This window comes from Sciurus carolinensis, chromosome 1 (genome assembly GCF_902686445.1).
Source record: "Sciurus carolinensis chromosome 1, mSciCar1.2, whole genome shotgun sequence".
In the NCBI taxonomy this organism is placed as follows: domain Eukaryota; kingdom Metazoa; phylum Chordata; class Mammalia; order Rodentia; family Sciuridae; genus Sciurus; species Sciurus carolinensis.
In genome coordinates, this window is record NC_062213.1 from 73,506,530 (window position 1) to 73,527,183 (window position 20,654).

Below are 20,654 nucleotides of genomic sequence, written 5' to 3' on the forward strand. Positions count from 1 at the left end.
CCTTACATAACTGTTGTCTAAAACTTGTAATGACTTTTTTTTTTTCCTTTCTCCTTTTTTTTTTGTGGTGCTGGGGATCGAACCCAGGGTCTTGTGCTTGCAAGATGAGCACTCTACCAACTGAGCTATCTTCCCAGCCCTGAAATGACCTTTTGAAGTTGAGGGTGCTCTTTCCATCTCATAGGTGAGGAAGCAGAGGCTTACAGGGGTTCCATCACTAGCGGTCTGTCATTGTGCAAGTAAATCTTAGAGGAGTCTTGGAGCTAACCCTGTCTCTGACCCAAGAGCCTCTGTTCTTCTGCATAGGAACAGGGTCAAGCTTTCAGCTGATGCTGAAGGTTCCAGCTATGGCCCAATGTGGTGCCTGATTTCTACTTTCTGCCAGTCACAGCTAATTGCAACTTAGAAAGAAAATGGGTTATTTTCAGATTCTACTCCTTTTAATTATGAATTAAAACAAAATAAGCATCATTTGTTTTAAAATAATGAACAATATTAGCCAGGTGTAATGATGCATGCCTGTAATCCCAGTGGCTCAGAAGGCTGAGGCAGGAGGATCCCAAGTTCAAAGCCAGACTTAGCAACTTAACTTGGTGAGGTCCTAAGCAGCTTAGCAAGACCCTGTCTCAAAATAAAAAACTTTTCAAAAGGGGGCTGGGGATGTGGTTCAGTGGTTGAGCACTCCTGAGTCCAATCTCTGGTACCAAATAAATAAATAAAATAGAATAATGAACAATATTTACTGTGAATAACTCTCTTCCCTGACATTTGTCCAAATTAATATCACATGGGATCCTTTATACACTCAACCGTGAGGTCGTCCTGCATCCTTCAACCAACAGTTAGTAAAATGCACACGACTCTTCTAATGTTTGTGTGCTGTAAAGCAGCAGGGCAAAAGACATCTAATCATAGCTGAAATTACCTCTTTACAGAAGAAAATAGACACTAATTACTCTTAATTTAAAAAACCAAAACCAAACCAAACAGCCCAGTGCTAGTGGTGTGGCAGGACGAGACCCACAGTAAGCTGGGGAGTCAATACAGAGCTCAACTGTCAGGCGTTACCTTCAGGCTGGGAAGACTCCTCTGACTTATCGTCGTCCTCCAGCTTTTCTTCTTCATCTTCTTCGGAACCTTTCTCCGAGACAGACTTGGACCCAGGGTCTGCGCTGACCTCTGCCCCTTTCAGCTCACTCTTGACGGAGCTGGCCTCGGCCTCACAGCCCTGTGCACCGACCTTGCCCCCACCCTCGGCTTCTTCTTCCTCTTCTTTCCCCTCTGACTTCTCTTTGGCTGCCAAGTTTTCAGACTCCTCCACTTTGCCTTCAGCCTGCTCTGCTGCCTTTTCTTCGTGACCATGAGCTGATGGGATGACTGGAGGAGTCTGGCCAAAGCCCACTGCCAGTGCGTTCAAGGAAGAGACATTACCTGCACCTCGGTTTTGAGCAAAGTTTTTATGTGCATCCAAGAAGGACAGCTCAGGGTCGTTGAGGATGTGGTAGTCTGTGCGACTGACCCCATGCTTAGCAGCACCCACCAGCAGGTCCCGGTCATGCTTTCCACACTCCCACCACTCGGGCAGATCCAGGCTGGGCTGGCAGAGCTTCAGCCTCTCCCCTAGTTGTGGGTGATGCAGGACCTGCTCACGGATCTTCCGCAGCAGCTCAATGCGGTACAGAGTTCTAGAAGCTCGCTCCTCCGTGATGGGCTCAATCAGGGAGGCAAGGTCAGGTGGCTCTGCAACACAGAAGTACACGTGTGTTTATTTGGAAAGTCCTGAGTACACCATAAACCATATACTCCGTTATTTCTCACTGCACTGGTCATCTAGTACCGAAGGTGCTGCTAAGTGTACCTACCATCGTCTGGCTTTGTGGGCATTCGACACACCCGCCTACACATGGCCACAAAGCAGCTGAAGTATTTCTCCAAACTCTCATCGGATTTTTTGTCAAGCCTGGCAAAGGCTCGAAACTGGTTCCAGTCAAACTGCTGTTTCACGGGGTCAAAAATAACCCCAAAGGTGGATACCACTCGGTAAAAATCAGCTTCTTCTCTCCTCGTCCACCTAACGGGAAGAAGACACCAAAATGCATCACACTGGAGGAAAAAGGCACCATTTGTTTCTTCTTCTCCTCCCCCAGACACTATGTGGTGGCACTTATTTGGGGTTGGAGATCCTTTCATTGCTGGGCACATCTCTGATGTGCCTGCTGTCTCTGGTGGGCCTGAAAGAGCAGGAGGGTAGGGAATACACAGGGACTTGAGTGAAACCTTAAAGAAACTCACTTTTGCCGTTTCTCAGATATAATAGCTTCCCTTTCCGCCTCTAGCGCTCTCACTTCCTCCCGAGGCCGCCGTCTGCGCCGGTCAGTCTTCATTAGGGCCTCTTGCCTCATTTGTTGCCGTTTATAGCTGCGCTGATAGGCAGTAATGAGCCGGCGCAGACGCGTAGTCAGGGTTGAAGTGTTAGGCCAGTAAAGTTGGCCTAACTCAGCACTGCTCTCACTGTGCTTGCCTGGGGAAGTGGGAAAAATGTTTTTTGAGATGTGTTGCTGCAATCTTGCACTACATAGGATTTTCCAACAAACAAGATGACTCATTAGCATTCAAACGACAGTGTGGGAAAGGGCATCTCAGTGCCCTCATTCCAAAAATATTAATAAATAATAATACAAGTAGACAACTTACAAACTACTTCTTTAGGAATGAAAAAACAAGTTTGTTCATCAATCTTACACAAAAAAACACACTTTACATTATGAACCATGTAAGGGTCCCTCCTGTAAGGTACTTGTAACAACCTTGAACAAACACAAATAATTGCATAATTGTTGCCTAATGATTTTACATTAAGTACAAAGTCAATATTCTACACAAACTGGCAATATTTCAGATAAAGGCTTAACCAATGCCCTACTCCCAAGAGACATATTTTAAAGATGCTTAAAATTTTTCACTAATCAGTGTGAATATAAATCGATCAATTGTCTCAATTGAAAAAAACTATCAAAGAAAGTCAATGTGAGGAAAACTCAACCATAAATAAAAACTAAAAAATATTCAAAAAGAGATGGGTCAGCTTGGAAGAAATGACATTTTAAGATACCACCATTATACTGTGGCTCAAGGCCCTGCAACATGAATAATGGCTATGAGAGTTTTTCCGTGGCCTTACCTGTGGTGTGCATTTCCATGGATTCTTCCTTATCCTCTGGAGAATTTGCAAATTCCTTGAAAGCAAAGTAAGAAACAGTTCCTTTAATTTGGGGTTTCATTTTGCTTTATCTTTTAAAAAAAAGGTCATTATCTATAAAGTTTAACAAGTCTTATATGGGCATATAATATTTTAATGACACTGTAAAAGCCAATATACTCAAGTTCTTACATCTATTTCATCTTTGAATGGTGTTCTGGTTGGTTTATATTCTGGGTCTTCATCTTCTCTATCAAATTCTCCACTGTGTAAAAAAAACCAAAAAGTTGTTTAAATCACACTGATAAGTAGGGGCTGGGGAAGAGTAACAATCTGGCTAACATTACATTTAATTCTGGGTTTGACAACAGAAACAAATCTATCAGTATTTAAAATGTGTAGCCATGACAGGGTTGGGGTGGGGATACCACTTGGAAAAGATAAACAAGTTTCAGATTATCAAGAAAATGTATTTTGTTTAAACAGTCATTATGATATACAAATAGAACACACTGGTAAACATTGCTTAAGTTCAAATCAGATACAATATAGTGTGTAGCTTAGTAGTAAGAACCGAACCCCGCCGATAGATAAGACACTGATATAAAGTTTATTAAAATTTTAAAATGTCCTTCTTACCCATCACCACCATCTGCTAGCATGTCTGTTCCTCTTTGCTCGGCAGCAATGGCCTTGGCATCGGGCATACCAACTCGTTCCAGAAAGCACAGTGCGGGGTCAGCTCGCATAGAATTGTATTTCTCATAGCCTGTGCCATGCCCACCAGCCCACAGAGGACGCACAGAGAAACAAAGAAAGGCCCCGTCACTGTCAAAATCACAGCACCACCACAACACTCAAGTTCGCTTCTCAGTGAAGATGATCATCTTTCTTTGGCTGAACAGACCTTGTTTTAGGAAAGCATTCTATAGACTGCTCATTCTAGGGAAGCTTTGGGGGGCCAAGTTACACTTCAGGGATGTTATCAGAATCACCACAAATACAAATAGAAAAACAGGTTCAGAATAACTGCAGGATGCCTGGGAGGATTTCTGGCCCTATTTTTCCCAAGATCTAATTTTGCTTGACATTTAAAAGGCTTCGTAATGTTCCTTCATGACCTCTGCAGGGGTACTCCAAGTCTACCCCCAACCTCCTTGTGAATAGATTCACTCCTGCAGGAACTTGCACGGCTGGCTGAAAAATCCCCATATACGTAAGGCCAGCGAACCTGTCTTATTAGGTTTAGGATGATGCATGTCAGTAAGATGACACTGTTCCCTCTATGGTTTTCAAACTGCAATTTGCTTTTTGACTGCCCAAGTTGACTAGATGGAAAATGGCAGATCCCAACAGTGCACTGCGGGAAAATGATTTTGAGGCTGAGCTCACAAAACGCGGCTGCAGTACATAGGCAGAACAGCACAATTCAATTAGGATGTGTACTACAACACACCGCTCCTAACTGCTGTAGAGCCGCAAGCCAAACTGTAATCATGAAAGGTTTTATAAGCCATCATTCTCCCCTTTAGTCAGGCTGGGCTGCTGAGAATACCTCTGCGACCTCCAGAGAATTGGGATTATAATCAGGAATCGCTCACTGTATATATCATGCCAGTTCTGCATCCCCAGCCTTTCAAAGTTAACAAGGCTGCATCCCACTCAGGGGAGCAGCGAGTTCTCAGCACTGACATTTGTGAAATATTGCTTGGAACAAAGCCCAGGAGGCACTTGTACAGATTAATAGCAGAGGTTAAGCCCACCGTCCACTTTGACACTGGTTGGCAGAGTTAGCAAGGGAAGCCGTGCTGGAAGCAAAGTTTAGGGAGAGCTATAGTACAACTTGGCTATTATTAAAACAAATATGGTTTGGGTTTTATTTACAGCCAAGAAAGAAATGTTTTCTTCTCAAATACTCAACAAACATTCAAAAACAGCATCTGATATTTACAGTTCATATTAGATTTTTAGTACAGAAAAACGGTAGACGTCAAGAGTCCTTTGGAACTATCCTCATTAATATTATGACTTTGGAAGAGAGTATGCAGAGTTCCAAATAAAGACAAAGTCATTCTGTGGAGATGTATCAAACAGAAACGTCACTTACCATGTTTGAACACTCCAATTAAGAGGGATTTATCTGCTTCCTTATCCCACCAATCTGTAGGAACTTCTGCATGGAAAGGTTCAGGGATCCACACATCTGCTTCACTAGAAAGACAGACATTTAAAAGGTATTTAAAAGAAACACTAGTATTAAAAAAGAATTCTAATTCCAAGTAGTAACTACAAAACACACACTCATAAGCCCTCTCTCCCACAAGAAACATCTCACTGTGGTGAGGAACATCCACCAAAGGTGAAGGAAAGGGTATAGGTGGGTCACCCTCCACCGTGACCAGAAATGAGCTCTAACACTTGGTACCCCAATTTAAGGTCATCTCAGAACACCAGTAATTTAGTTCATACCTTTTTTTTTTTTTTTAATACACACAAACACACACACACACACACACATACACACAGAGAGCCATTTCCTCATTCTCATCACCTCTTCAAGCTCAGAGGACAAACACTGCCTTCAAGATGTAAAAAAGGAGGTTGAGCTACTGATGGTTTGTGAAGGTTCTAAGACACAACTCGTGATGTTTTCTGACTACCTGGATTACCTCACAGAGGTGCAGAACAAATGTGCGCTTGCACCAACCTTGAGTCGGCACCCTCTAGGATCTTATCTGCCTGGTCTCCTATAACTTCTTGTCTTAGGTAGTACAGCATGCGGACACGCAGCAGGACCCTGGAGAGGAAGACAGAGGGGGAAAAAGTTCTTAACTTCAGGACTGTTTGCCAACAGTGGCTTTTGGCAGCTGCTGCTGTTCATCCATCATCCTGCCAAGGCTGATTAGCCATGCTGTATGGTAGGCTTGAAGCGTGACAGATGGTGGCACATAATCACCTCTGTGTGGTGCTTTCTGCTGGCTTCCAACAGGCCTGCCTGGCAACCGCTCACACTGCACAGAGAGGGACCGAGCTCAGCCCAGCCCAGGCGCACTTCATTTAGTTCTACCTAGTGCAGCTTGTGAAGTTTAGACACGTACCCTACCATTGCCTCTGAAGTATTGAAGCAAGTTTGTAAACAACTGAGCAGATGGCTTTCAGTAACTGTTCTGCTTCATTATCTCATAAAATTTCCTCAGCTGCTGCCTTAATACCATTTTTGGAAGCACATCAGAAGTTGTAGGAATAAACGAGATATAAAATCTGGTTTTACTACCTTACAATAAACCCTCAATATGGAATGTCAGGTTTTTCAGATTATACAACTTTGCTTCCGAGAAAGGAAGATGGTGATGGGGGTGGGGTAGGAGGTGGGTCCTTGTTCTTCTCAAGGAACACTAAACCTTTTTTTACTACTTCTTGTTTATATTACCTGGGAACCTATGTTGTAGCTTAGGGGAAAAAATTACAAGGTAAAATACATCCAGTTAATTGTCATTTTTAGTCATTTTCAAGGAAACATTGTTTTAAAATCCCTGCAATTATCAAGGAACCAGATTGTCAACCCTCCTTGGATTTCCTCAATTGCTAAAATATAATTCTTTCAATTAAGTCCACCTGATATATCTCAAAGGCCTCTGTCTACTCTGAATGAAACATCCCATGCTGGATAACCCCTGATACACATTCGGGATTGAAACCTGAAGACCACCTTCTTGGTGGTGGGCAATTACACAGGGTGCTATTTCCCTAGCTGAATAATCCCATTACATACTTGCCTAACACTTTACAACCAATATATCACATTTACATATACTGGCTCATTTGCTCTTCACAATAACCCTATGATGAAGTGGGGCAAGTTACAATTTCCATTTTATAAACACAAAAACTGTTGGTAACAGAAGACAAGTGGTATCTCCAAGGTCACAGAGTCACCTTGAGCATGGAACACTCAGAACTAGGTCTTCTGACTGTACCACATCACATTGTCTCTCAGGACATGACAACTAGGGGCAGTATCACCAAAACAGACTATTCCTGATCAGACAAAAACAGATACTAGGAAATACACCTTCCTTCCTTCCCGCCATGGTGCTACTTATAAACAACTAGGTCTGGATAGGCTAAGTTTGAGGTTGTAAAAATATGAATCTACTCCAAGACAAGTCATCATTTTGGCTAACATCTTTTTTTGTTTAAAATTTTCCATGGTTGGACCTTATTTCTCATCTGGGTGGAGAAGAATTTGCAGGGCAGCTTCTGCTTATTATTCAGGATGCTCAGAAAGGGTAGTTCCAAAGGAAATACCCACCAGTTTTAGTTAGACTTTACTATTCACAGCAAAACTTGATACAGGGCAAGGAACTTAATGGTTTCTCTTCCTTCTGGTAAAAGGCAAAGATTTCCACTTTGGGAGCAGGTTTTTGTTCTGGGGAGACTTTAATGAACTAATTGTGAATGTCACTTTGTCCTTTAGAGCAGAAAGTCTGAACCGACACCACTGTGGTGAGAGCCCTGTGGAGCGCATGATGCTTGCCACTTAAGGACAGGCAGAAGGACAGCCAGAACATTGCCCCTGATCTGAAGAAGTGTGTGCTCTCTAAGGCAGATGCAACTGTTATTGAATCCTCAGGTCTTATGCACATTCCTTCAGCTGTCCCACTAGCGACTGTTTCTGGACCAGCCCCTGGCCCAGGACAATGCACGGCGCTCAACTGTTCTGCCCCCACATTTCCTTTAATCCTGTTTTGGTCCCTCAGGTCCTTGAAACCTGTGAAGTGGCCAGTTATTTTGTAAGATGTCCCTCCATTGGGTCTCATTTTCCATGTTAACATCAACACTTGCTCACTTTAGATCTGATAAGATCTAATCTCAAGGCAAGATCTACTAGGAAAGGACAAGGGAACCACCCATTTCATCTCTGAGATGAGCTGGATGGCGTCAACAGCCTTCTGAGACTGAATGGAAAGATATGAATAGTTCCTGCTACTTCTCATGCACTAATTAGGGAGGGTACACTATGGAAGCCTGTTATTGACAGTAAAATGGAAATTAAAAACCACCACCACCACCACACTGACATCCGGGAACAGGAGCCATGGTTCCCACACTAAACCACTTCATTTCCTTTGTTTGAATCCAGAACTCAAAAGGCTACTGACCGAAAGTTGATATGAACCACAAGGACATAAAAGTTTTTCTAACAGCTCTAAGTGGGGTAGGATTTTAGGGAGAACCACCACGCCACAGCAGTAGTGAGTTTCTGAGACATCAAATGGTTTGAGGTAGTGGTTTAAAAGACTCCTGGGAGCCTCATAGGAGTTCCAAACAGGAGGCAGACTTCTGAGGTGAGGTGGGCAGGCGACCTTGGTGGTGAGAAGAAGGGTGCTACGCCCACATCTGCTCCACCCTTAACTGGTCAAGGGACTTCAAATAATCATTCAGCTTGAGCCTCAGTTCCCTTAGTTAAATGGGGATAAAACAGTACTATTGCCGGGTGTGGCAGACAGTGCCTGTAGTCCTACCTACGGGGAAGGCTGAGGCAGGAGGATCAATTGAGCCCAGGAGTTTGACGTCAGCATGGGCAAAATAAAAGACCCTGTCTCAAAAAATTAAAAAAAAAAAAAAAAAGCCAAAAAAAAAAAAAAAAAAAAAAAGCAAAAAGCACTGTTTCTACCTCAGAGAACTTAAACATATTTTATACATAAAGCACCTGCCAGCATTATGTGCTCGGACTTTGTCTCTTTAAAAGAGAAATATGTATTTATTTATATTCTGCCTCATCCAACTGAGATCTTGCTGCCAACTCCATCTGACTCGCAGGAAAGTGAGTAGTGAAAATGCTGAGCAACTTGACCAAGGTCACACAAAACTGAGGACTGGTCAAGCTGTTTGTATTACTATATATTATATATATATTACTACATTACTGATGCTGAAAAATGTATACTGAGAATAAATAACATGTTAGTTTAAAATGTACACCATCATTTTAAGAAATGAAATCAATTTACATTCAATACTCTCCAGTTATCTATTAATAAGATATTATTAATGCAAAAATAACATGTAAACTTGTCAGACCAACTATGGAAGCAGGGTGGGGTTGTATGAAGCTAACCATGATTCTCTACCACACTGGCTTAAAAAAAAAAAAAAAATCAGTCGTGCAATATTCACAGAGGCATTATTCACAACAGCTAAAGGTGGAAACAACCCAAGTATCCACAAATGGATGAATGGATCAACAAAATGTGACACACATATGATGAGGTAGTATCCAGCCATCAAAAGGAATGAAATTCTGATACACACTGCAACACAAATGGACTGTGAAAACGTTATGCTAAGTGAAACGAGTCCAACACGGGACAAGAATTGTACAATTCACTTACGAGGTCCCTACAATGAATTTAAGTGAATGGTGGTTACCAAGGGTTGGTGGGAGGGCAGTCACTATTTAATGGGTAAGAGTTTCTGTTGGAGGTGATGAGAAAGTATGGGGCACAGACAGTGGGTGACAAGTACACAGCACTGTGAATACAATTAATGCCAATGCGTTGCTCCTGTACAAATGTTTGAAATAGTAAATATCACATTATGTATTTTTTTACCACATAAGAAGCAATCAATCATCTGAAGATATGCTCTTTAAGGACATGGCAGCATGTTTCAGGAAATATAGGGAGGCTGTACAAATGCAGCAACCACCAAGTTTAATGTTTTAACACCATACATTTTTTGAAAAACAGGCAGCAGCCACGCCCTGCACCCTAAACACATACTTGTTGCAGTGGTGTTTCAGGTGCTTCTTGTAGCTGTCCTCCTGGAACAGTGTGTCCGGGTTGCAGCTGGCCAGCCAGTCAGCATCCTGTACCACTGGCTGTGTGCTCTGGGCTTTCACCTTCTTCCCCTTCCTTCCCCTGGGCACTGGGGCTGAGAGACCTGGAAGCAGAAGCAGCATCAGCATCATCATTGAAGCCAATGACATCCAAGTTACAGTGTCAGAAGCAGATATTTTAAGATCCAAGGAAGGGAAATACAGGGTCTGTGTTGTATCTCTTTATCAGGGTGTTTCACAAAGGTTTCCAGCAAATGTAACCCTATGAAGGGCATAAAGTGGACCTACCAGAATGATTGACCAAGGCTCGAGTCTGGCCATCAGCTGTGGGTGTGATCAGATCCCAGATGAAGCTTTTGATATTCTCGTCCCCTTTGTAATGGTTGAGACAGTACACCAGGATGGTTCGGCAAATGGTTTCCACATCTTGCTCAGTGAGTTGACGTTTGTAGCGTCCATGAGAAAGGATATCTGTCCATCTGCCCCAACTGTAAAGCAAATAGCCTGCATACAGATGGTGCCTCTGACTACAGATCTGAAGTTGTACCTTAATAGTCAGGTACCAGTGTTGGGACGTTCTGGGTCAAAACTAGTAATAGTTTATATTAGATGACAGGAAAGCAACCCAGGGTACAAGAGTTAAGCATACCCCCAAGAGAGGGTCATGAGTTCATTGCTCATAAGTGCAGGAGTTGAACTGCTACGGAAATACCACCCCCATGGCCCAAACTGGCTTTTCAAGGAGAAGCAGGCCAGTGGTAGTTATTTTCAGGACATGAACATAATCCAGGAGGCCCAGAAATTGTATGCGCTGCTTTCTTCTGCTATGGTTTATATGTTTGGATGCTGACCAACCATTTGAGATGAAAGGTAACTCAAGGTAGCTGTGACTACCCCAGAAAAGAATGCGACGCTAGGAGTACGGCTGTATCAATCCACCACAAAGGGTCACACTCCAATAACTGGTGCAGACCTTGAAAGGCTTTGCGATCCCTTTTGAATCAGGGAGTAGTGACTCCCAAGGACAAGAACACAGACAATACAGAAGATGTCAACCAACTTTCAGGTCCTCACATGGAAAGGGTGGGAGAAAGGTCTATGGGTAAAGGCAAATGAGTAACTCCTGCTGACCCTGACCACGTACCAGGTCACAGCCCCAGGCTGCACTGTTGCACTATTCATTTAGAGGTTGTGGGTGTGACCAGACAGCAAATAGCATGTGTACAGGAAGAGGCAGACATACCCTCCCACCCACTTCTTACCCCCTGTAACAGCAGAGGAGCTAGGGCAATGCTCATGGTGCAAACAGTCCTCCGCTGCCTTTGGAGATAAAAGGCTGGTGGCTGTGGCATAGAAAGGACCTGGTCTCAGCTGCAGGGAGCAGCACATATCCCTTCTCCCATGCCCTGTCTTTCTTCCTGGCCTGGTTTCTTCTCACTCCCTAGTCCTCTATGGCTCCTAGTGGTTCTTCCAAGCACAAGGCCAGTCTCAACTCCAGGCCTCTGGACATGCTGCTTTCTCTTCTCCCTACACAAACTCCAACACTTCCTCTTACACTGGCTGTTTAATGATGTCCATCTGTTCATGGGCTGTGCATATCGCTTTCTGTGCAATTCTTTCCTCGACTCCTACCCCAGAAGTGGGGGGATGATACCTGAGTTGTATCTTACAGGCGAGGTACTGTGCTTCTGTGCTCCAGTAGCCAAGTGCTGCCTGGTGCATCAGCACAGGGTACTGCCACTTCTGCTCACCCACCTGCCTGCCTTGAGCTATGCCCATCTTGCTCACACTGTATCAATGAGTCTGAGAGTACCCTAGCCCAGTGCCCAGCCCACAGCAGGTGTTCGAAAAAGAGTGATGACTATGGAGAAGGGAGGGCTTGATGGAGACAATATGCCCTGGGCATCCTTCTTAATGTTAGGAGTTATTAAGGTGTTCCATTCCTAGGGTTTCCAAGAATGTCCTCGACTCTGATCATTAGATGAAACAAGGAAGCAGGCACATGAAAGGACTTAGGTAAGAATGGGTGAGAGAGGAACTTGGGCTTATATGGATAATGAGCAGCAGTACAAAGCTGCTGAGATACAGGACGGGCTTCTGTGAACTTCTTGTGTTCCACAAACAAGCCTTCATTCAGAACTCACTGTAAGTCTGCTCATATCAGACTATGCACTGAGGATACAAAGAGCAGCCCCCGTCCTCACAGAACTGCCCATAGGTACCTAGCAGGATAGGCAGATGACTCCAATATCATAAAACAACATGAGGACTATGATGGAGAATGCAGGTCAGAGTGCAAAGGTGAAGTCTGTGGTGGCTATCCTAGGAGAGCAGAGGTGAGGCACATCAAGTCTGTGTGTCGGGAGGTGTGTGTGTGTGTATATTGGGATGTTTCTCTCAGCAATGGAGAGAGCCTGTGCAAAGACAGAGAGATGAGATGAAGCACAGACAGCGAAAGAGATGAAGTGGTCTATCCGAACAGAAGCTTGGGTTGTTGGTAGGCAAGAACCAATAACAAACAAGGTCAGCTAGAGAGTTCTGTATTGTCATGCAAACACACATTTGTATCTATTCTGAACTAATTGTGATCCACTGGAAGAAATCACTGCAGACAGGATCTCATCAGCTTGGCAGAAAGACTGCTTTGGTGGCAATTTTATTTTTGGTGGAGTGTGCGGATAGTCCCACAATCTCTGAGAGACCTTTTATTCACTGATTCAGGTATTTACTAGCACCCTGTCATACAAAGTACTCTGTGAGATGGCACAGCAATTTAGAGATGTGTTAGAGGTGGATCCAGCTTTTGAGGAGCCTGAAGTTCAGCAGGAGAAACACAACACATTCACAAAAGTCGAATGCCCACTTGTGTTTTGGAAGAATGTTTTAAGAAAAATGGGAAGGCTGTACAAAGGCAGTAGCACTTGTGAGTTAGCAGACAGAAGTTAATAAGTGAGATACTGATTTTGCTTTTTTAATAACAAAAACATTAAAAGATCACCATTGTCAATAAAGTTTATGCAGAGGTAAAGTGGAAAAACATGTCAAACTTTCTTTGGGGTTATTAAAAATCAAAAAGTAAATAAGGATCTGTCATAACTCCTTAAGGTACCAACCAGCACCCTAAACTTCCAGTGACCTGTCCACATCCAGGAGGATCCGAATGACCTGACCACTTTAACCAAATGACCCCTAACCTGTGTTGAGTTACTACAGAAGCACTCATTTGACTTCACAAAGGGGAGTCACACAGATCCAAACACAAATAGTTTTCCAATACTATCTGGGAATTCTAACTACTGTCAAAATAAAATTCCACTTTACATAGTGAGTCCACCTTACCCATAGACGAGCAGATTCTTCTCAACTCTGAAACACTCACTCCTGGCGTAACCCTGTGACTTATCCTGGGGCCGCCGAGGTTTTGCACAAGGCTTTTCTTCAGAATCACTTTCCAGGTCTGAAAACTCCATCAGTTCGTCCTCCTTCACTGCGCTGTACAGCCTGGTCTGTTTTCTCACTCTTGGAGTGTCAATAACCAGGTTGTTCTAACAAAAGAGCAGATACACATGAAACTTCTGAAAGAGTGACCCTTGGGTTACATCAGACAGACGTCTGAATGGGACTTCTCACTCACCCTCCCATTTAAAGCATCAATATCCAATTCAGCCTTCTTAGCCCACTTTTGCCAGAAATTTGGATCATCCAAAGAAATATCTGTTCTATTTCCGGATGCAACAAAACTGGCCTAAAAGAGGAAAAAACAAAAACAAGCACAAACAAAAAACGCATTACTTTGAGATGCTTTTCTCAGAGTTAGACTGCAAGGCAGATTTTGTTTATTCATTCACTCAAATACATGTGTGTGTTTCTTCACCTGTGCCAGACACTACAGTGAATGGGCCTGGGATGAAGAGACTCCCTCAGGCAGCTAGCTCACTGTGCAGAGGCTCAGACAGACGAGGAAACAAAGGTGCACACCTCAGCATGAGAACGACAGGGAATAGAGGTACAGGTGCAGGTAATACACAGAGGAGGGCCACTTACTCCCCATTTCAGGGACCTGAGAACCAAGAGGTCTCCTCGGAAGGATAATGCTTAAGCCTTACTTTAAAATGTTCACAAAGCAGGACAGCACTGAAAATATTTTTGGCAGAGCATGTGCAAAGGCACAGAGGAGAGGAAAGGGGATGAGGGTACTCAGGGAAGAGCAGCCCAAGGGTAAGGTGGTGAAAGAGGCAAAAGTCAGATCAAGTGGGGCCTTGTGTGTGCTGTTAATAGTGTCAGAACTTCATCCTAAGGGAGCCGTGATTATTTGAAAATAGGAGTACTCTAAAGATGGACACAATCATATAGTCAGCATTAGATCATATCAGTGTCTCAGCATGAGAGTAGAAAAGGCCACTACAGTAGTTCAGAGAAGAAATAATGAAGACAGTAAACGGATACAGTAAAAATGAAGAAAAAGAAGCTGTCTAGAAAGACATTCTTTAAAAGACAAAATTTAATGGAAACTGGGTGAATATGAAGCATGAAAATGGAGGAAGAATCCAGGAAGGAAAAAAAAAATCAGTATTCAACTCTATCATCTGAGTGGTATTGCTCAGGCAGGCAGACAGTTGTACGTGGGTGTGTGTATGAGTATATGTGTTTTAAGGGGTGAAGGAACAGGGGTGATGAGTTTGGTTTTGCCTATATAGTACCTGTAAAGACTGAGGAAAGAACCTCTTTTAAGAGGCTGAAAGATGTGAAGGAGAAGGGGTTGGGTCACAGAACCCAGAGAAGAGCCACTGCAGACTACAGCAGGTAGGAAGACAGGAATCTGCATGCACACAGAGCAGCTGGATCCCTAACTCACACCACTCACACAGTTCAGCTCAAGACAGAGTGTGTAGACCTGACAGTAAGAGCTAAAACTACAAAAACTGCAAGAAGAAACTCAGAAATAAATCTTTGTGGGTTAGACAACACACCAGAAGCACAAGCGATAAAAGAAAAAAAAAAAAAAAAAAATGGAAACTGAACTTTAAAAAAGTGCACATATTAAGACAAAACTAGGAGAAAATACCTGTAATCATATTATCTACTACAAAACTTTAGTCCAGAATATAGAGAACTTATAAAACTCAGTAATAAAAAGACTAATTCCTCAAAAAATGAACAAACAATTCCCCAAAGACTACATCTGACTAATAAATACAAGAAAAGATGATCAATACTCAGTGATATTAAAATAAAATGCAGGTGCTGGGGTTGTGGCTCAATGGTAGCATGCTTGCCTAGCATATGTAGCATGTGTGAGGCACTAGGTTTGATTTGCAGCACCACATACATACGTACATACACACATGAAGTTTAAAAATTTAAAGTAAATAAAAAAAATAAAATGCAGAGTGGGAGACTACTTCGCACTCACTGGATGGCTATAACTAAAAATCAAATCAAATGTATAAAATATTGGTCAGGTTGTGGAGAAAATGGAACTCAAATATACTGCTTAGTGGGAAGGGAACATGTATAATCTCTTCAGCAATAAGTCCAGTAGTTCCTTAAAGAGTGAAATTTGGGACTGACATATGACCCAGCAATTCTACTCACATATGTCCACACAAAAACCAGTATATAAACGTTTATAACAACGTTATTCATAAAACCCCAAAGTAGAAGCAACTCAAAAGTCCACTATCAACTGATAAAAGTGGTATACTCATATAACAGAATATTGTCCAGCAATTTAAAGGAACAAATTACTGAAATATACTACAACATAGATGAACCTCAAAAATGTCATGCCAAGTGGATGGAGCCAGACACAGAAGACCATGTATTGCCTATGTCTCCATTTATTTGACATGACCAGAGTAGGTAAATCTATAGGGAAAGTAAGTACATTAGTAGTCTCCAGGGACTGCATAAGAGGAGCAGGGGAGAGGGATAGGGAATAACTGCAAACAAGCATGAGGATCTTTCTGGAATGACAGGAATATTCTAAACTTAGACTGAGCTGATGGTTGCACAACTCTGTAATATGGTAAAGGTGCTGAATTAGACAGGCAATTTTATGGTAAGTCAATTGCATTTCATTAAAGTTGTTAAAAAAAGAAAACGTAGAGCGGACCCTGGTGTGGATGGCTGGAATAAAATGCAGGGGGAGCCTCTGAAGGGGCTCTCAGGTGGATGGCAGTGTGCTCAATGCAGCCTGGGCCAGAGCAGTTCTGACAGGGAGGTGGGAGGAGTGCAGGCTGGAGGGCTGAATCTAAGTGGGTTGAAGCAGGCAGCAGAGAAAGCTGGGGTGGACTACACTGGGTGTATTTTAATTATGAAGAGTTATAGAGTTGTTGTAGCTAGACAGGGAAACATATGGAAGATCTTTTAAAGACATCTTTTAAAGACTTGATCCTTCTTATAGGCTATTTCAGAAATCAGGTTCTGGGGTGGGGTCAAGGACACAGGTAAAGGGAGCCACCTGTGCCATATACACAGAAGAGGACCCAAAATGTTTCATGTGTCAGGAACTCCCCAAGGAGCTAATTAATAATTTTGCTAATTCATAATGTAAAGTTTGGTTTGCACCTGGCGAGCACTTCCACAAGATGCTCTTACATGTACTCCATCATGCTGCTAAAGAATACCCAGCCTCTTCAGACAGATTCACACCTTAGCAAATGTGGAACCTTTTCCTTCAGACTCAATAGTGATAGTGTGGGTTCGCCGAAGGAGAATTTGATCGATGTCTTCTTCACAGAACTTAGACCCTTCATCTTCCTCATCCATGAGTGCACCATAAGCCCCTTTTCGTAGAAGATCCTCTATTTCTTTCTTTGAAAGCTGTTGTACCTGTTTTAGAAAAATATTTAAAATATTAGAAGTAATTTAGAATCAAAATATTCATGAACTAAATAAATGTTTCACTTTTTTCTAAAGATGATAAATCTGAATTACAACATAAGAAAATATAACAAAATCTTGATGTTGGAAAAATTATTCAGATGCAGAATAATTTCTTACACTAGCTAAGTCAGAATAAATAAATAATTTGGGCAAGAGTTATTTTACCCCATTGGTAGCATTTTCTCGTCCACTCATAGATTGCAGAACAGCTTTATCCAGACCAAGCTTCAAACTAGCCTTGTCAAACATTTCCCTTTCATAGGAATTTCTTGTAATCAGTCTGTAGATTTTCACAGATTTGCTTTGTCCTATTCTATGACATCTAGCCTGAGCCTGAAAGAAAAAGAAAATTAATGGCTAGTGCCATGCACCAAGTGTTTGTGTTCCTCCCAAATTCATGTTAAAACCACTATCCCAATGTGACAGGACTTAAGAGATGGGAATTTAGGGAGGTAATTCTGTTTTGAGGGTGAAGGCTTCATGAATGAGATTAGTGCTTAGATAAAAGGAGGCCAGAAGAATCCATGTGTGATAGCACACACCTGCAAACCCAGCTACTTGGGAGGTTGAGGCAGAAGGATCACAAGTTTGAGGACAGCACGGCAAATTAGTGAAGTTTTGTTTCAAAATTTTAAAAAATTTAAAAAAATAAAGGGCTGGAGACATAGCTAGGTGATAGAGTGCCCCTGGGTTCAATCCTCAGTATCAGGAGGACATTAAAAAAAAGGAATCCAGAGAGTGAGTTTGCTTTCTTTAGGCTATGTATAAACCAGGCAGTTTCCTTACTGAGAACACAACCTGGCTGGAACACTAACTCAGAATTCGAACCTCCAGAAATTTTGAGAAATACATGTTTATTGTTTAAACTCAATTTATGGCATTTTTGTTATAGTAATCCAAACTAAGACCGTTACCAAAGAAAAACAAGTTCCAATAATTAAGTAGCCATTTGGAAGCAGATTAACATACTAAATTTCTTCACACATTAATACTTATTACTACTTGATTTCCCACAACTTTATTGGTGTGAGGATTCTCTGTCATAGTAAAATGTGTCTCTCTCTCTTTTTTTTAAAGGCATCAATAAGATTTCCTTGTGTGTTTACCTGGAGGTCATTTTGGGGATTCCAGTCTGAATCGAAGATGATGCAGGTATCAGCAGCAGTGAGATTAATGCCTAGCCCTCCTGCTCTCGTACACAGGAGGAAAACAAACCTATCGGAATCAGGTTTGGAAAATCTGTCAATAGCTGCCTGGCGGAGGTTACCTCTTACTCGGCCATCGATCCTTTCATACGGGTACCTAAAAAAAATATTAACGAGGAGCCTGAAAAAGTGATCCAATAGACTTGCTCCTTTTTAAATGTTAAGTAAGTATCAAAACATGGACTAAATACCAATAGAACAATACAATTTAACAGAAATAATTTCAGAGCCAACAGTTTCTTATAGCTTTTATACAATGGCTAAATGGCTTGAAGATTCTTATTTTACTTCCTCTTCAGTGACATACCTAAACTCTAAAAATAGCTGACCCTTTTAATAGTAAGATAACAAACAATTGCAATTTTAAGAACTATTCTCTAGTCAAATGAAAGCAATGGAGGAAAAACTGCCCACAAAAGTATATAATATCTGCCTGTATCATCATATAAAATAATTTTATGTACAACTATAGTTTTGAAGAGGAGATGTGACAAATTTTTTCCACTCTATCCCCTTTATCATAAATGTCACTTCTAGGTGAACCACTTGGAGCCTGTGTAGGACAATTTTTTCTTTCCTCTTTGTTATTCTGACACAGTGGCCCTCACCGTCTCTGAATGAGGTAGTCTTCCAGTATGTCCAAGCAGCGCACCATCTGGGAAAAGATAAGCACCCTGTGGCCACCAGCCTTCAGTTTTGGCAGCAGCTTGTCAATCAGTACTAGCTTGCCAGCAGCCTGGATCATTGCCTGGAGCTGAAAATCTGGAGACTCTGCATTGTGTGTTTCTTTAAACTCTTCCAAAATTTTCTCTTCAGCACCTGCAGAGATTGGACAGCATAAGTGAATACTCTAAAAGGTTTTTATTGCTAAAAACAATGAATTTGTCTTCAAAACCTACTGCAAACTACAGGAACCAGAACATCACTATGTTTATTAACAAGAATCCATCCACTTACTCAAAGTTGGGCCTACACAAAATCATGGTTGTACAAAAGGGATCAAAGTTTTAAGCACAACACATTGCGGCATTTAAGGGGGAAAAAAACCACATTTTCCAACAAACAAATGTTTGCTGTGTGTAAAAACTGAATTTCAACAACAGACTGTCAAGCCAGAAGTGGTAGAAACAAGCCAAGGGCCAGATACCTACAGAAAATTTGGAACCTAAGTTGCTAAAGAAATGAAGAACTGTTTACTAGCAGAATATAAATACAAACAACAAAATCTGTTCTGAGACTAAGAAACAAAAGGATGGAGTCCTAGAGAAGTGTGAAGGCAGTATTTTTGAGTCTATAATTGCACATTAATATCATCATAAGGATGACAAAAAGGGAAGCTCGGTTTCTGTATATTCTTCAGGGATTTTGGGGTGGAGGGAGGAGCCTGAGCACACATCTACTACTATAATCTCTGAATCTCTCTCCACATTCACTACCAACTTATAATTTTATAAAATGCAAAAGTTCCATCTTGAATGACCCAAACCTTTTAAAGCTAAAAACAAACACTAAAACTAAAAAAAACTTTTAAGTGTTTAATACAAGACTTTCATGCTTAATCCTCTTTTTGCTAACAGCTCCACATGGACTTTTTGCTTGTTCAAAGACTTGGGTGCATTAGAGAGAAGTTTCAAGAAAATGACTTCTTCCTAAGGAAGAAGCCCCACCATTTCCTCTCCTGACCCTCTCCTGTTTTTATTCAGGAAGCAGCAGAAGCTTCCTTCAACTTCTAGGTGGCTGGAAGTGGGCAGCACTGGCTTGCAGCCTCTGCCTCCGGCTAACAGGGCACAGCAGCTGTGCTCAGCCCTCTCCCTCACTGTGGAGATGTGCTCACCTGTTCTTCAGACATACAACAAACACAAGCACCTAATGGGATCCATTCCCAGCCTTAAACTGTGCCAGAAACTTTAAACTACACTTTCTACCACTGGCTTTAAATACGTGGACAGGAAATATAGGATGGGGACACATAAACCTCAAAAGGGTTTTAAAGGTTGGGACACACAGGTTCCAACCTTTAAACCACAACAACTCAGATGGCACTTCTTCAAGAAGCACAAGATTAACAAAAGAACAAGCTGATTTCCATTTTAAGGGTTCCTGTGGAACTTACCTTATAACACGGTCATATGCAGAAAGACAGTGTGTTTAATTGTGAATCAACAAAGAATTCACTGAGAACATTAAGATCACTTAATGTCTTTTCCAAGCACCAGGACCTTTCACAAAGCACCACTTTGTCACAAAGGGGACTGGCGGAGAATACCAGCTTCAACATCATTACTGGCCCTTACTCCCTCTTCAATGAATAAAACTAATATTCTGAATTTTACTACAAGTATGGAAAAAGAGCAAGGGTTTTTACTAAGAAAAAAACTAAAAATGCTACTTAAGAGAATTAGCAAAAATGTTCTTAAATGTAGTTAAATGATGTTTTTCAAAACATGAATTTAGAAACCCAGGTTCTAGATTCAGGAGATGGAGGTGCTTAAGAGGTGGGAAATATATTTAAGTTCATAAG

General features: G+C 41.9%; 1 protein-coding gene across 6 annotated transcripts in view; it reads right to left on the reverse strand.

The window, feature by feature from the left end:
• The window catches only part of Chd7 (chromodomain helicase DNA binding protein 7), a 184,851-nt gene that overhangs the window by 11,589 nt on the left and 152,608 nt on the right, over positions 1–20,654 (reverse strand). For all 6 annotated transcript variants that reach the window (XM_047542096.1, XM_047542087.1, XM_047542105.1 and 3 more), the window contains exons 16-31: positions 18,742–18,952; positions 18,035–18,230; positions 17,094–17,261; positions 16,695–16,874; positions 13,675–13,785; positions 13,380–13,585; positions 10,329–10,528; positions 9,985–10,144; positions 5,907–5,996; positions 5,307–5,410; positions 3,839–3,968; positions 3,392–3,464; positions 3,182–3,236; positions 2,293–2,521; positions 1,863–2,071; positions 1,069–1,740 (exon numbers count right to left, since the gene is read on the reverse strand). In XM_047542096.1, coding sequence (XP_047398052.1) covers positions 1,069–1,740; positions 1,863–2,071; positions 2,293–2,521; positions 3,182–3,236; positions 3,392–3,464; positions 3,839–3,968; positions 5,307–5,410; positions 5,907–5,996; positions 9,985–10,144; positions 10,329–10,528; positions 13,380–13,585; positions 13,675–13,785; positions 16,695–16,874; positions 17,094–17,261; positions 18,035–18,230; positions 18,742–18,952 — 2,994 coding nt within the window. The remainder of the gene's footprint in view (positions 1–1,068; positions 1,741–1,862; positions 2,072–2,292; positions 2,522–3,181; positions 3,237–3,391; positions 3,465–3,838; positions 3,969–5,306; positions 5,411–5,906; positions 5,997–9,984; positions 10,145–10,328; positions 10,529–13,379; positions 13,586–13,674; positions 13,786–16,694; positions 16,875–17,093; positions 17,262–18,034; positions 18,231–18,741; positions 18,953–20,654) is intronic.